The sequence below is a fragment of the Lissotriton helveticus genome, chromosome 5_1, assembly GCF_964261635.1.
Source record: "Lissotriton helveticus chromosome 5_1, aLisHel1.1, whole genome shotgun sequence".
Taxonomy (NCBI): domain Eukaryota; kingdom Metazoa; phylum Chordata; class Amphibia; order Caudata; family Salamandridae; genus Lissotriton; species Lissotriton helveticus.
This window is the reverse complement of record NC_136065.1, coordinates 2,081,275,516-2,081,292,174: the sequence shown is the minus strand read 5'-3', so window position 1 is coordinate 2,081,292,174 and position 16,659 is coordinate 2,081,275,516. Positions and strand designations below refer to the sequence as shown.

At 46.3% G+C, this 16,659-nt stretch overlaps 1 protein-coding gene across 1 annotated transcript in view; it reads left to right on the top strand.

The window, feature by feature from the left end:
* The window catches only part of LOC144756327 (CCN family member 1-like), a 63,830-nt gene that overhangs the window by 24,735 nt on the left and 22,436 nt on the right, over positions 1-16,659 (top strand). The window contains exon 6 of the mRNA XM_078646041.1: positions 1,132-1,305. Within this exon, the coding sequence (XP_078502167.1) occupies positions 1,132-1,305 (174 nt within the window). The remainder of the gene's footprint in view (positions 1-1,131; positions 1,306-16,659) is intronic.

Here is a 16,659-nt window from a genome sequence, read left to right as displayed (position 1 = left end):
ACAGCTTCGGATAGCCCATCACAAAATGATGTCTCCTCCTCCATTGGCCAACCCACTGAATAATCTCCCTTAAATGACCACACCCAGAGATAATCTCCACTAATAGACCATATGTCCTCCTCTACACCACCTCTTTAGTAAGAGAAAGGTGAAGATCAAGGTCAAGCTCAAGGTAGAACATGCCCCCTTCTTAGCCGGGCACACCTCCAGATAAACTCTATCAATAGAGCACGCCCCCTCCTCAGTAGGACACGGCTCCAGATAGAACACGCCCCCTCCTAAACAGGACACAGCTCCAGATAGAGCATGTCCCCTCCTCAGCAGGATAGGGCTCCAGATAGAACACGCCCCCTCCTAAACACGAAACAGCTCCAGATAGAGCGTGCCCCTTCCTCATCAGGACACGGATCCAGATATGGCACGCTCCCTCCTCAGCAGGGAACGGCTCCAGATAGACACACCCCCTCCTGAGCAGGACACAGCTCCAGATAGAGCACGTCCCCTCAACAGGACACGGCTCCAGATAGAACACGCCCCCTCCTCCGCAGGATACGGCTCCAGACAGAGCACACCCCATCTTCAGCAAGACACGGTTCCAGATAGAACACGCCCCCTCCTCAGCAGGACATGGCTCCAGATTTAGCATGCTCCCTCTTCAGATGGACACGGTACCAGATAGAACACGCCCCTCCTCAGGAGGACATACCTTCAGAAATCTGCCTCAGTAGACCACGCCTCCTCTGTAGACCACCGAGAGCCCATTTACTTCAGTAAAGAAGTGCACTGTCTTCTACTCATAAATCAGTCTGCATTGAGGGGCCTTCAGGTGCAGCCCCTCGACCAATGGAATAAGAGGCGGTGCTACCGCTGACAGTTCCTGCTTTCTTGGATGTTAGCCCAGACAGGGCTATAGGTATTGTTAGTGCAGCAGGTGCAATGGCGCCCATGCCCAGTGGTGTGAGGGGCCCACTGAACTCCAATTATGATTCTATTTTACTTCCCAACTCGTCGATGGGGGTATGTTCCTCACTTCCATTAGGGCCTCTGTTACCCTTGATCCACCACTGAGTCTACCTGGGACACCACATTGATAGTGTTCTTCATGTGCCCCTGCTCTCTGTCTCCATCTAGTGCCCGGGCAGTGCTGCAAGCAGTGGAGGTGCCTGAAGTTCAGCAATGTAAACCAGGAGGAGGCAGCAGAGGCTCCCTTGGGTGCACAGCTCCTGGAAGACACTGGGTTACAGATGAGGAGCAGGAGACTGTCCGGCAGAGGCGCAAAAGTGACCAGGAGGAAAAGAGTCCAAGGTAAGATGTTGCAGTAGGATGGAGGAGATTCAGCAGAGCTCTTCCACCTCCAAGAACCAGCGTAGTAGATTGAAGAAGAATGGAACAGCTGTGTGTGGGTGCCAATACTACAATAGTAAGGGTGCTGCAAGTTAATGTTGAGGTGCATCGGCAGAGCTTTTTGTGTGGCGTCCACTCCTGGTACTGGAATAGGGAGTGGTGTGATAGCAGTTATGTTTGTGGGTCTTTATAGCGCTTAGTACCACTGTTTTGTAAGTGCTGAAAATAACATCTATTGCTTCTTCCCGGTGTAATAGTAGTCACTGTTTTGAGCTCATAAGGCTGGATGCTTCTGGCCATCCCTCCACAGGTGGCCAACTCCTACTAACCAAAGTCTGAGCAACTAGTATTGTCTGCAGGGTCTGGTGCACGGACAGGCCCAGCTTCCTTTTTATATGACATTTATTTTTGGATCTCCAGATTTTTGTAAATGTATTTTTTTATCTCAATTTCCTCTATTAGATCCTCAAATCCAGGGTGGATCTGCAGATCCACATCAGTGGGCTTTACAGGTGCTGGATATGGGAAGAGAAATACTGAAAAACTCAGGATCCTTCTGCTTCCCCTACATGGACCTGGGTGTTAGGTTGTGCTCACAGCGGCTCTTATGTACCCCTTCTGGATGAGAGTGGGACTTATCCCCTCCTGAGTCTGAGTAATGACCACTTTTTATTTAAGGTTGTGGCAGCCTATCAGATCTGTTTGGATCTGCTGATCCTTCCTGTAGGAGGCTGGCTTAGTATATGGTGCACACCTATTCTAGTGATGCACCTTGCACTAATCCAGGCAACCCGTATGGTTATAGTAGTGGTCTTTGATAACCATAAAAAGCTCTCAAAGTGGTACCCGTGGAGAGCAGCCTCCAGGCTTATCTTGAAGGAATGTAAACAGCTTGTTTTACCAACTTTAATCAATAGTGTAGATTAGATGAAGGGACCACACAGAGTCATTAAAAGTAAGCCTATTTATTACATAACACAATCACTAACACATTGGTATATCTCCTACCCAGAGATATCAATAGCACACACAAGAATACTTGGAAAACAATCAAGTAAGTAGCATAGAACACAGCGGTCTCCAGGGGGAGACCAACCAATATACTAAGCATGTGGAATGTAAACTGCAAAGGAGAACAGAACTTGGACCAAAAGACTCAGAGGAGCTGGGGAAACAAGGAACCAGCCAAGGTAAGTACACAGGAATCCCCACGGAGGCTGTGTGCAGAGTGGAAACACAGGTGTGTGCCCAATCAAAGCCAATGGAGAAGTGGTGGTTGCAGTTTGTTTTAAAGAAGAAGGGTTCTTCCCATAGGACCCCGAAGAAACCCTTTGGAACTCAGAGGGTTGGAGAGCCACCCCACCCGTGGATGCCCCAGGAACCAGGACCAGAGAAGCCAGGAGCATAGGGGTAAAGTGACTACGGAACCTGAAGCAGGAAACAATGGGAGGCTTAGCAGAAGATGCCTCTGGAGAAAACTCTGAAGAATTCCAGTGGAATCCAAAGGTGGATTGCACAGAGGGGAAAGAGTCTATGCCACTCGAGAGTGATGGGGAGGCACAGAAAACCAATGACCACTGATGTCTAGAGGTTCAGAAGAGACAACGGTGACCTTGTCACTGCAGCTGTGAGGGCCAGGCGACGCTGAGGAAGACCAGGAGCCGTGCACGAGTTGTCCCGTGTCGGATGTCGGTGTCTAGGTGGCTGGTCGGAACACCAGCAAACCTTGACAGCTGGTACTGGTTTGGAGAACAAAAAGGAACAAACATTGGGACTAGCAAGGTCCAAGGGTCTTACCAAATGCAGGAGTCAGAGCAGGTCCAAGCAAGCAGGGGAGCAGGGGAGCCGACTAAAGCAAAGGAAGACCCTCGAGAGGACCAGCGGGCCGGAGGCCACAGCAGTCACAAGAGGACCTCAAGCAGTTCACCAAAGTTGGAAGCCCATAATGCAGGATATGCAGGGAGGAATCTGTTCTTCAGGAAGTGAGGTGCTAGAGGTAAACAAGCCTTGGCAACGGCAATTCGACACAGTGCACAGAGGATCGGTCCCAGCAGCCCAGACGAGGGATACAGTCTTCCAAATTTCAGGGAAGAAAGGTCAGGCCTATAAGGAGCCACAGAACCACCATCTGTGTTGCTGAGCCTCGGGATGTCCATGGGATGTCAGGAGTAGCGGATCGGTGACCTTAGTAGCGGTGCCTGCAGATGCAGGCGAGTGACTTCTTCACTCCAAAGGAGACTTCTTCAGATGTTCTTGATGCCCACAGGTGTTTTGGAGAGGCACGGCCCGTGCCGGGCGTTATACTGGGGCGGTGATGTCAGGCAGGGGAGGGTCAGGGTGGGCGGTTGTAAAATGCGGGATATGGACCATTAGAGGTAAGTACCGATAAAAATAAATAAAACGAATTTCGTTGCCCACGCTGGATCACATTTGGCGATGCAGCGTGGGCAATGAAATTTGTTTTATTTATTTTTAGCGGTACTTACCTCTAATGGTCCATATCCCGCATTTTACAACCCCCCACCCTCACACTCCCCTGCCTGATGCCCCAGTATAACGCCCTTTTTATGAACAAAGAATTGCCGGCCCTGTGGTTTTAATAGCTATTTTGATTAAAGCAACAAACCAAAATCTTTGTTATGATTTGTATGGTCTTATTTATTTAAACCATTTACTTTTTATATAAATCTCATTAATTTCAAGCATTGATTGTATGAGAAAAACACTACGTGCATACAATATATACAAAAAACATTTAGTTCAAAAACATTTAACAAAAAATTTGACAAAAGGACATATAACAAAATAACATCCAATCATTTAGTGTACATAAACATATGAATGCAATAATACGAGAAGCGTCAATCGTTATGTTGTATTTAGCAAAAAACTTAATTAAAAGAATAGAGCTATTTGCAGTAAGGAAAAAGAGAGACAAAATAAATTGTAGCAAATACAAATTTTTCAAATGTCGGATTAATAACCAGATCACTTAAATCCTTTCTGCTAATGCCGACGCGTTTCGAACTTGCTCGATCATTTGGCAAGTTCTCATCAGGGCTTTCTCGTTTTAATTATCTGAAAGTTATGTACAAAGAAAATGAGTAAGTTCTTCTATTCCTCATTTTCATCCCCTTAAAGCATTGCCCTTTACCATAACTCATATCGAAAATATGTACCTGTATTTTCGAGTTGGCAGCGGGTTTCCAGATTTTCAAAGGATCTTATTCAGTCAATTGTTGTTGTTTTTCTAAAAAATTACAACAATTTAAATTACAGCATTGTAATGGTCAGGACGGCCTGCACCTAAGAGGCCAAGAAACAGTCTTGAAAATTACCTTAAAATCAGTAGTCCGGACCTTTGCTTGGTGTATATTCAAATCAGCCGTGCGTAGGACAAAAGTCTAATCCCCACCCGCCAGCCGGCGGTGGAAACGTCGTTTTGCGCCTACAAGAAGGGTTTTTAAAAGAATGACTCCACTATTCAAATGAGTGTGAGGGAGGGCGGTTAGAGCGGGTGGCAAAACCAAGTGCCTACCTTATTGTTCACGCTCGGATTATTTCCATGCAGCTCCCCCGTTGCTCTGACCTGCAGTCTGTTTAAGTTCGATTTTTGATCCTAAAGTGACAAGCACACTACATGTCAGCCCACTGCTCTCTATTGCGGGGTGTCCCTCACTATTACATTTCTTAGCGATTACCTGGCTTGACGCTTACCTAGGTTTTCTGAATGTTGAGGAATAACTCGCTCCCAAGTGCACTCCAAACCAATTCCAGGAGTCACTCGGCAAATCGAGTCGCCATTTTAAAAAGCGGACACGTGATCATCAGGTCGTGTCACATGACTGCCCAGGCTTTGTGGGAGTTGTAGTCCCACTCTACATTTTAGTCTAATCCTGAGCGGACGGCTGCTTACAAGATTGCACGCGGGCACTGTATGTTACAACAAAACAGTTTACAGTCTGGAAACTTCAGACATCGAATTCAGTCCAGTTTGTAAGCTGTTGAAGCGCAATATTAAATACGCTTCTTTCCTCAATAAGACATCGTCCACATCTTTGGCATGTTGGGCTTGGGTCACTGTGTACAAAACCGTCCACATAAAGTCTGTTTCAGTGTGTCCACTGTCAACAAAATGTTGTACCATCGGAGCGGTTAGCACTTTTGTTTTTATTCGTGACCTATGCTGTGTTATGCGGGTGTTGACCTGCTGGTTGGTCTTTCCTATATACAATTTGCCGCATCCGCAGACAATTGCATACACAACATTCCGTGTTTTACAGTTTGAAAATCCTTGGTTCTTCCACCTGACATTTTTGTGTGTGAATTCACTCCCCTCGATAGTTGTGTCACAAGAGACACAGTTGCCACATCTGTGGTGTCCCTCAATCGGCTTGAATCCCCACATTGACAACAAGTCATGTTTAGGTTTTTCAATGGTAACATCCGCACGCACTAGTTGCTGCCCAATGCTACGGTTTTTTTTAAAAGCAAAAATCGGTCTAGGAAAGGGGCATTCTAGTCCCTCCAGCAGGTGCCAGTTTTTAAGTATGGTCTGTCTGATTTTATGGGTATGCGGACCAAACGTAGTGACACACACCAATTTGTCCATTTCAGGCTTCACTTTACTTTGTAACAGACATTCCCTTGGGGTGTAGCGTGCTCTTTTAAAAGCATGTTTGAGCAACTTCCTGGGGTAACCTCTGCATTTCATTTCCTCACAGAACCTTCCTCCGTGTAAGTCATAATCATTTATCTCGGAGCAGTTCCTCCTAATGCGAAGTAACTGCCTGTAAGGCAAATTTGTTTTCAAATTACGTGGATGCGCACTCCTGTGATGGAGAATAGTATTTTTGTCCGTCTTTTTTCTGAACAGAGATGACTTCAAAAGACCGTCAATAAAGCTAACTTCCACATCTAAGAATGTCATTTTCGTGTTGCTGTGTTCCATAGAGAATTTAATGTCACCATGTTTGTTGTTTAACCATTGGTGGAATTCCATCAATTCGGTGTGGCTCCCCTGCCACAGGAGCCACACGTCATCAATGTATCTTAGCCATTGTTTTATGCATTTTTTATAGGGGTTGTTGTTTGCCACAAATTTCCCTTCATACTGTGCCATAAACAATATGGCCATCTCCGGCGCATAGGGACATCCCATGGCTGTCCCCTTGATTTGATAAAAGAACTCGCCATTGAAACAGAAATAGTTCTTTTTGAGGGTTAGTTCAGCCAACTGCAGGATAAACCCAGTGGGCACTCGATGTGGACGGTCTCTTGTGTCCAGGTACATCTCCATCACCTCCAACGCTTCCCCTTGCGGGATCTGCGTATAGAGGGACGTGACGTCCATGGTGACCATTAATTCCTCAAGTGGATTGAATTCTAGACCCTCTATTTTATTGAGGAAATCGGTGGTATCCTTCAGGTATGACGTCACATTGCAGATGAAGGGCTTTAGGAAAAAATCCACGTATTTAGATAGGGGCTCTAAACAAGAGTCACAACCCGAGACTATGGGGCGTCCGGGTGGATCATTCAGATTTTTGTGGATCTTGGGCAGGAAGTACAACATTGGGGTACGTGGGAATTTTTTGACCAGAAATTCACCTTCCTTTCTGCCCACAAACCCTTCTTCAACACCACTTGCAATCAATTGTGTTATTGTCCCTAGTATGTCCTTGGTTGGGTCTGCATTCAGTTTTCTGTACCATATCTGATTATTCACCTGTGATTCACCTTCCAATAGATATTTATCCCTTGGCCACAAAACAGTGGCCCCGCCTTTATCGGCAGCTTTTACTACAATGGATGAATCCTCTTTTAAATTTTGTAATGCTTGGCGTTGGCCTCTACTGATGTTCGGTTTAACAAACATTTTGTTCTTTTCAAGTTTGTTTATAGAGGACAAGACAACTTGTTCAAAAGCCAAAATTTGTTTGGGGATATTATAACTGGGAATAAAAGTGGAATTCCACCAATGGTTAAACAACAAACATGGTGACATTAAATACGTGGATTTTTTCCTAAAGCCCTTCATCTGCAATGTGACGTCATACCTGAAGGATACCACCGATTTCCTCAATAAAATAGAGGGTCTAGAATTCAATCCACTTGAGGAATTAATGGTCACCATGGACGTCACGTCCCTCTATACGCAGATCCCGCAAGGGGAAGCGTTGGAGGTGATGGAGATGTACCTGGACACAAGAGACCGTCCACATCGAGTGCCCACTGGGTTTATCCTGCAGTTGGCTGAACTAACCCTCAAAAAGAACTATTTCTGTTTCAATGGCGAGTTCTTTTATCAAATCAAGGGGACAGCCATGGGATGTCCCTATGCGCCGGAGATGGCCATATTGTTTATGGCACAGTATGAAGAGAAATTTGTGGCAAACAACAACCCCTATAAGAAATGCATAAAACAATGGCTAAGATACATTGATGACGTGTGGCTCCTGTGGCAGGGGAGCCACACCGAATTGATGGAATTCCACCAATGGTTAAACAACAAACATGGTGACATTAAATTCTCTATGGAACACAGCAACACGAAAATGACATTCTTAGATGTGGAAGTTAGCTGTATTGACGGTCTTTTGAAGTCATCTCTGTTCAGAAAAAAGACGGACAAAAATACTATTCTCCATCACAGGAGTGCGCATCCACGTAATTTGAAAACAAATTTGCCTTACGGGCAGTTACTTCGCATTAGGAGGAACTGCTCCGAGATAAATGATTATGACTTACACGGAGGAAGGTTCTGTGAGGAAATGAAATGCAGAGGTTACCCCAGGAAGCTGCTCAAACATGCTTTTAAAAGAGCACGCTACACCCCAAGGGAATGTCTGTTACAAAGTAAAGTGAAGCCTGAAATGGACAAATTGGTGTGTGTCACTACGTTTGGTCCGCATACCCATAAAATCAGACAGACCATACTTAAAAACTGGCACCTGCTGGAGGGACTAGAATGCCCCTTTCCTAGACCGATTTTTGCTTTTAAAAAAAACCGTAGCATTGGGCAGCATCTAGTGCGTGCGGATGTTACCATTGAAAAACCTAAACATGACTTGTTGTCAATGTGGGGATTCAAGCCGATTGAGGGACACCACAGATGTGGCAACTGTGTCTCTTGTGACACAACTATCGAGGGGAGTGAATTCACACACAAAAATGTCAGGTGGAAGAACCAAGGATTTTCAAACTGTAAAACACGGAATGTTGTGTATGCAATTGTCTGCGGATGCGGCAAATTGTATATAGGAAAGACCAACCAGCAGGTCAACACCCGCATAACACAGCATAGGTCACGAATAAAAACAAAAGTGCTAACCGCTCCGATGGTACAACATTTTGTTGACAGTGGACACACTGAAACAGACTTTATGTGGACGGTTTTGTACACAGTGACCCAAGCCCAACATGCCAAAGATGTGGACGATGTCTTATTGAGGAAAGAAGCGTATTTAATATTGCGCTTCAACAGCTTACAAACTGGACTGAATTCGATGTCTGAAGTTTCCAGACTGTAAACTGTTTTGTTGTAACATACAGTGCCCGCGTGCAATCTTGTAAGCAGCCGTCCGCTCAGGATTAGACTAAAATGTAGAGTGGGACTACAACTCCCACAAAGCCTGGGCAGTCATGTGACACGACCTGATGATCACGTGTCCGCTTTTTAAGATGGCGACTCGATTTGCCGAGTGACTCCTGGAATTGGTTTGGAGTGCACTTGGGAGCGAGTTATTCCTCAACATTCAGCAAACCTAGGTAAGCGTCAAGCCAGGTAATCGCTAAGAAATGTAATAGTGAGGGACACCCCGCAATAGAGAGCAGTGGGCTGACATGTAGTGTGCTTGTCACTTTAGGATCAAAAATCGAACTTAAACAGACTGCAGGTCAGAGCAACGGGGGAGCTGCATGGAAATAATCCGAGCGTGAACAATAAGGTAGGCACTTGGTTTTGCCACCCGCTCTAACCGCCCTCCCTCACACTCATTTGAATAGTGGAGTCATTCTTTTAAAAACCCTTCTTGTAGGCGCAAAACGACGTGTCCACCGCCGGCTGGCGGGTGGGGATTAGACTTTTGTCCTACGCACGGCTGATTTGAATATACACCAAGCAAAGGTCCAGACTACTGATTTTAAGGTAATTTTCAAGACTGTTTCTTGGCCTCTTAGGTGCAGGCCGTCCTGACCATTACAATGCTGTAATTTAAATTGTTGTAATTTTTTAGAAAAACAACAACAATTGACTGAATAAGATCCTTTGAAAATCTGGAAACCCGCTGCCAACTCGAAAATACAGGTACATATTTTCGATATGAGTTATGGTAAAGGGCAATGCTTTAAGGGGATGAAAATGAGGAATAGAAGAACTTACTCATTTTCTTTGTACATAACTTTCAGATAATTAAAACGAGAAAGCCCTGATGAGAACTTGCGAAATGATCGAGCAAGTTCGAAACGCGTCGGCATTAGCAGAAAGGATTTAAGTGATCTGGTTATTAATCCGACATTTGAAAAATTTGTATTTGCTACAATTCATTTTGTCTCTCTTTTTCCTTACTGCAAATAGCTCTATTCTTTTAATTAAGTTTTTTGCTAAATACAACATAACGATTGACGCTTCTCGTATTATTGCATTCATATGTTTATGTACACTAAATGATTGGATGTTATTTTGTTATATGTCCTTTTGTCAAATTTTTTGTTAAATGTTTTTGAACTAAATGTTTTTTGTATATATTGTATGCATGTAGTGTTTTTCTCATACAATCAATGCTTGAAATTAATGAGATTTATATAAAAAGTAAATGGTTTAAATAAATAAGACCATACAAATCATAACAAAGATTTTGGTTTGTTGCTTTAATCAAAATAGCTATTAAAACCACAGGGCCGGCAATTCTTTGTTCATAAATTACTCTATGGTCCAGCTGACCCTGTGTCCCGGGACCTAACTCCTCAATTCCAGTATAACACCCGGCACAGGCGTGCTTGCTTTTGGAGAACCTGGATGAAGCACAGAAGACGCAGAAGACTTGAAGAACAGAGAGACCAGGAGCTTCAGGAGTCTTCCTAGATGCAGTCTCGGCTCCAGATAAAGTCCAACGAAGTTCAAGTGTCCAAACGATTGAAGAGTCACTTAGTTTCAGGGTTAAGTCTAGTCCCACAACAAATCTGAGGACTCACCCACAGGGGAGCCTTTAAATACCCTAACGAAAGGGTTGGGATGACTCAGAGGTCCTTTGCCCAGTTTCACTCCAGAGCAGGAATCGTGTCTGTGGTTGGCAGCATCACTAGCTTGCTGGCAGACCCTGAAAGGCTGTTACCAGGAGTACAAGGTGGTCCTGTAAGGGGCTCCCCCAGTACATGGGATCATACCTCCAACACTGGAATCGGTGTTGCGGTATGATTTAAACATTTTTGATACCAAACATGACCGGGTTCGGTGCAACCATTATATAGTTAGACATCTCATAATGACTGATGTACACTATATATGTTAATATGGCTGACTGCACTTACAAAGCCTGGAGAATCGACTCCAGGGTTTGTATGGGTGTCCTGCTCATGCAGGGGCACCCTCACACTTGTAACCAAGCACCATGTCCTCAGGACTGAAGAGGCCTGCCATATGGGTGACATTTATATGTTTTAAGTTCAGTGACCTCAGATATAAGTAAACTTATATCTGTCATGAGGAGTACAAGCACCATCTCAAAGGAACGGAGCAGTAACAATGTCCGTAGAGGTGTTCGCCAGATGCTCTGTGTGAATGGTTTTATTCTGCAGTCTCATCATATGAACAGATATGGATCGGTACATACTCTACCAGCGCCTGAAACTGTAGGTGATGTTGGTCAGTTATCTGAGTGTGAGCACACAAGGATGTTGAAAACAAGTGGCATCCAGGATGTTTTTGGGGTACATGCATATGCCACAAAAAACCCTTTTTAGGTCTCCCCTGCAGACCTCATGAAGCTGACTGTCATAAAAAAAAGCACATTGTAGACAAAAAACAAAACTAACACTAGGCTTTGGTACAGCCGCTCATTGCTATTGGCTGGCTTTCTTGTCAATTCAGGAGCATGACTTATTTACCATCCTTGTAGCTGGATAATTTGTATCCTTCCACTTCTCACTTTCGGGGTACTACTTTTTCTTTAGTTCTGTTGCTCTTACCACCTATTTCCCATATCGGCTTTGTGGTTCCCTCTTCCTCCCCTCTGCTCATCCATTGTTGCCCCGATTCCTCACGGGCATTTTCTGTTTTTAAATGCTTTTTTTTTTTTCTCTCCTGCTCCCTTCAAGTTTACTCTTGCTTCATCGCCACCTGTCCACTCGTTGACTTATCTCCCAAGCCCTCCTCCATTGCTCCCATGTCCCTCCTGTCATAGTCTATTTAGAAAAGTTTATATATGAATTTTTGGAAGCCTATGCCGCTGTCATTTGATTTTGCACCAGTTTATTTTATTTTACCTCCTGCTCAAAGACTGGCACCTCTCACGGAGCCTCTGCCCGGACAACAGGTTCATTGCGGGCCCAGCGACATCGCGCAAGTGCACATGGTCCTGGCCCCCGGCTGAGCTCCATGCTGAGTTGTTCGCTAAAATCAGGTGTACAACTCGAGAGGAAACACCTCTTGCACATATAAGCACCGTAGCGTGTGCTTTACACACAGAGCACTGACAAACTCATACAAACCCCTGTAACACCCTACACATATAAGGTCCTGACGAAAGCCAGTAGAAGAAAAGGCCTGGCTGAAACTAGTTGACCGCACAGGACGTCGGAGGCCATAAGCCTACCGTGCACGTCCAAAAGCCTTTGTTTTTATTGACTGCCTGGGGCCCACCATTAAAACAGTCTTTGGGACACCCAGGACAGTATTTTAAACCTCACTCAGAGCACACTCACAGCACCCTCACAAATCAAAAAACCCGCTCCGCAGTAATCTGGCGTCGAAGCACACCTGAGGTACACTCGGTACCTCGGGTGGGGTCCGATGATGAAGCATGCCGCCAACTAGGTTGGTGGGTGAGGGCCTTCATAAAACCTAATGGTTTTCCTCCACCCGCAGACATACGAACAATTTAAACCAGAGCTAGTTCTCATTGATTGCTAACAACCGGTTATCTTGGCGCATAACACGACAAAAAAGCATTAGCAAAGCCTTTAGGTAAAATAGGCGTGCGCTATTGGCTTTGCTAATGCTTGTTGTTTCAAGTATTCCTGCTGCTGTACTATGACTTCTGTTTTAGACTCTTTAGTCTGGAGGAGAGATTGGCAATAAGCCAATAATAGAACTTAAGGGGTCGTCTATTGGTTTCTTCAGAGAGGGTGTCTGTGTCCTGCTTCCAATGATCCAGACTGTGCCCTGGAGGAGAGATCCATTCAGGCAATGGATGAAATGGGGCGGTGCACTACAGTTTGTGTGTGGGCTTTGATTTTATTTGCCAGTTTCCTCACCCACCTACATGAAGATAGAGTTGTATGGTTGGTTGACAAGAGATACAAGAGAGAGGGAGACTCGAGAGAAAGAGAGTGTGTGTGTGTGTGTGTGTGTGTGTGTGTGCAAATGTGTGTGTCACTGATCAGTGGTAGCTGCTAGTCGGCATTCTTGTAGAGTTCCGACCACTGGCACTCCAAGTTTTGTCTCTCCCTCACATGTTCATATCTCTGTGTTCTACCATTCATTAGATGCCTGCAGCCCTTGTATTTATGTTTTTTTAAAGAGTGCAGCTCATTCCACTGATGTTGTGGTTAGGTTGCACTAGAGTGATACTTAGCATAATTTTGTAACAGTGAAGTGATTCTACCTGTGGTTATGCTAAGGCAGAGTAGTTCTAGGCGCGGTTTGGTTGGTCCTAAGCATGGGTATTTTCTGTACTGTGGATATGAGCAAAAAGAACAGATAATGGATGGATAGTGGACCCAGTCACAAATCTGGGTTTAATCTACCATTATTTTGCTCACCACGTCACCCCAGTTTGGGCCCAGCCATATGCAAATCAGTCTTGAACCTGTGCCTCATGGGAACAGTCCAGACCAAACTGCAAAGCCATGCCCTCCCTGTAAAGAAAGCAAGCATATTGGGACAGGTTTCAGGGCATCACCCCTCATCAGCCAGGCTAGCTTGAATCCAGTGGTGCAGCGAGAAGGGAGCCATGTCTGGACATACCCACAGTCACTAAGGGCGAAAATAGCAACATCCCAAAATAAAATGATGAACGGAGTGTTGAAACTTTTCAAACACTCACAACCAGTCACAGATCTGGGTTCAATCCATCGTTATATTGCTCCCCGCGTCACCCCAGTTTGGATCCAGCCATATGCAAATCAGTCTTGACCCTGCTTACCATGGAAACAGTCCAGCCCAAACAGTCAAACCGGATCCTTCCTGGTCCAGAAACAAGCATCCTGGGACCGGTTTCAGGGTATCATTCCTCATCAGCCAGGCACGCTTGAATCCAGTGGTGCAGCGAGCAATTGACCCACGTCTGGGTATAGGGCACACATAGCAACATCACAAAAGAAATGATGGACGAAGCATTGAAACCTTTCAAACACTCAATCCCAGTCACATATCTGGGTTTAATCCAATGTTATTTTGCTCGGCACATCACCCCAGTTTGGACCCAGCCATATGCAAATCAATTCAATTCAATAATAACTTTATTTCGGCCAGTTTGACCTTAAAAACACATATAGAATAACATACAGTTAATTTACTTTAAAATCAAGTTAAGAAAAACGGGTACATACAGTATAGGAATTTGAATAAGACATATCCAGGTATGGCCTAGAAGAGTGTGAAATACAGTACAATCTATAATAGCAGCGCAATGAGTGGGGGGTTCTATTCATGTAAAATCGCTGTAGCAATCAGAGGTGGAAAGTGGTAAAGTGCATGTGCAGAATAAACTAACAGTTTACCGGTCAAAATTTGAGAGATCAGGGCTTTATCTTCTCCGGTAAAAACGGTCAATTCTCAGGAACATCAATCCAGTATGTCAATAAATTCATAGTATAAATAGGTTACACAGTTAAAATAGTTCTAAATTAAACAAGTAATTCCTTTAAAATGCCTTCGTTTGACAACTGGTGTGCAGGAGTTAAGTCCTCATTTTTTTACATTGGTTTTAAAAATGCTCTACTAATGCACCACATAGAAAATAGAAAGCCTGCTACCGAATATACTGTGGGCAGGCTAGTGTCGTGTTTCAATTTCCTGAAGGCCGCTGAACAGCGCCTGGTTCCTAAATTTCTGCATATCTGCACCAACCACAGTTTTCTCGCTTTGAGGTATGCGGGGCAGCAAAAGAAAACATGGTAATCTGATTCTGCGGCACAGTCACAGGCTGGACACCCCAGAGTTTGCGAGCCCGCCCATTTGTTTGTAAAGGAGCGGAGTGGCAACACCCCATATCTAAACTGTAGGTAAAGCTTTCTAGCGATTGCCGGCTTGATGTCGTTCAGTGCCGGCTCTAGGCTATAATGATTCTTAATGTCTAGAAAAGCTGCAGTTAGCTTGCCTACTAAGGGATTGCTCTGGAGTTGAGCCAATTCATACTCCCAATAACAGTCCTTTAACTTTTTCCTGGACACTATGGCACATGCCTCATCTGGGTCATCCCAAAGATTACCCCGTCCCAGATTCTCTGAAGTATGTTGAATATGAATCCGTTTTGACCCTGCCCCCAGGGGAAAAGTCCAGCTCAAACTGCTAAGCCAGGTCATCCCTAGACCGTAAAAAGCATCTGGGGACCAGTTTCGGGTTATCACACCTCATCTGCCAGTGTAACTTGAATCCAGTAGCACAGTGAGCAAAGAACCCATATCTGGACATACCCTTCCCACTTAGGGTGACAAAAGCAAAAAGAACAGATAATGGATGTGTTGGACAGGCCTCGTGGCTGGGTCGTCCCCCCTCCGCACAACGGGGCCCTGAATCCCCAGCAAGAGCCACCCCGGCAACCCCTCGAGGCAACCCACAACCCGTCCACAACGGGACGCCAGCTCCTGAACCCTCCCGGACCGGCTGGCCCTGGTCCCCGTCAGCACCATGGCCCCGGCCCAGCCGCCATCTTTGGACACTACAGCACGAGGCCGCCTGGCCTCGACCCGACCCCAACCCTGGGCCTGGCCCGGCCCCGACATCGAGGCACCAACCTCCACCCAGGAGGTAAAGAGACCACTTGGCAGGTCGATGACAGAAGAAGGCGTCAACGGCTCTCCTCCGCCGGATGTCGATCACCCCCGGCCTCCCGGGGCGCTGGCTCCAACCCCCTGCTAGGTGTCGGGGCCCCCTCACTCCGGACCTCCAGACCTCAAGGCGCGAGGGTCCGGACATCAAAGGGATCCCGCCCTATAACTGAGGAAGCCCCAGACCAGGAGGGCAGTTGTATCCTGGAGTCGAGAGACACCGAGAAGAACTCATCCTTGACGGACTGCTGGCGCTGCCGCAGCCCTGCCCTGTGAACCCTTCGTCTTGGCCTGCTGGCGCTGCCGCGGCCCTCTGCAACGTGAACCATCCTCTTGGCCTGCTGGCGCTGCCGCGGCCCTCTGCAACGTGAACCATCATCTTGGCCTGCAGGCGCTGCCGCGGCTCTCTGTACTTGAACCATCGCCTTGGCCTGCTGGCGCTGCCGCGGCCCGACCCTGCAGACTCCTAAGCTCGAGGATTGTGAGCTTCCCTCTTGCCACCCCCGGTACCGACCTGGTACCAAGACTGACCCGCTACCCCTTTCCCTACAGAGACTAGAATTGAGAGGACCCTCGAGTCCTGAATCCTGTACCGCTGATAACCTTGCCACAAGAACCATATATAAAGAGTGTCGATCTCATCCTGGTGTGGTGTCTATCTGTGGGGAGGGTGGTGACCTGTCTGTACGATCGCCGGAGACGGCCCTCCTCGGAGGCCTCTCCCCCAGTATTCGGCCGACCCTCTGGGTCTCCGTCTAACATTGGTGGCCAGCGGCGCGATCCGAACCTACGCATAATCGTACAGAGGGTCACTCGCCCCACGACACACAACCACCATGACAACAAAAGAGAGCGGAGCAACAGAAAAATTCCAGATGGAAAAGCTGGAAGAATACAACCACAGAGAACTGAAACAATTCTGCATGGAATTAGGCATTTCAACCACAGGACTGAGCACGAAAGAGGACTTCAAACGAGCCCTGGAACATTGGGCGGAGACGGGTACGACCGTACCCCAAACACAAAGCCACGGGACACCCGAAACAAGCCCCACGCCGACGGAAGAAAGAAGATCGGGTCTCTCCCCAGAAGAGGTCCGGGAAC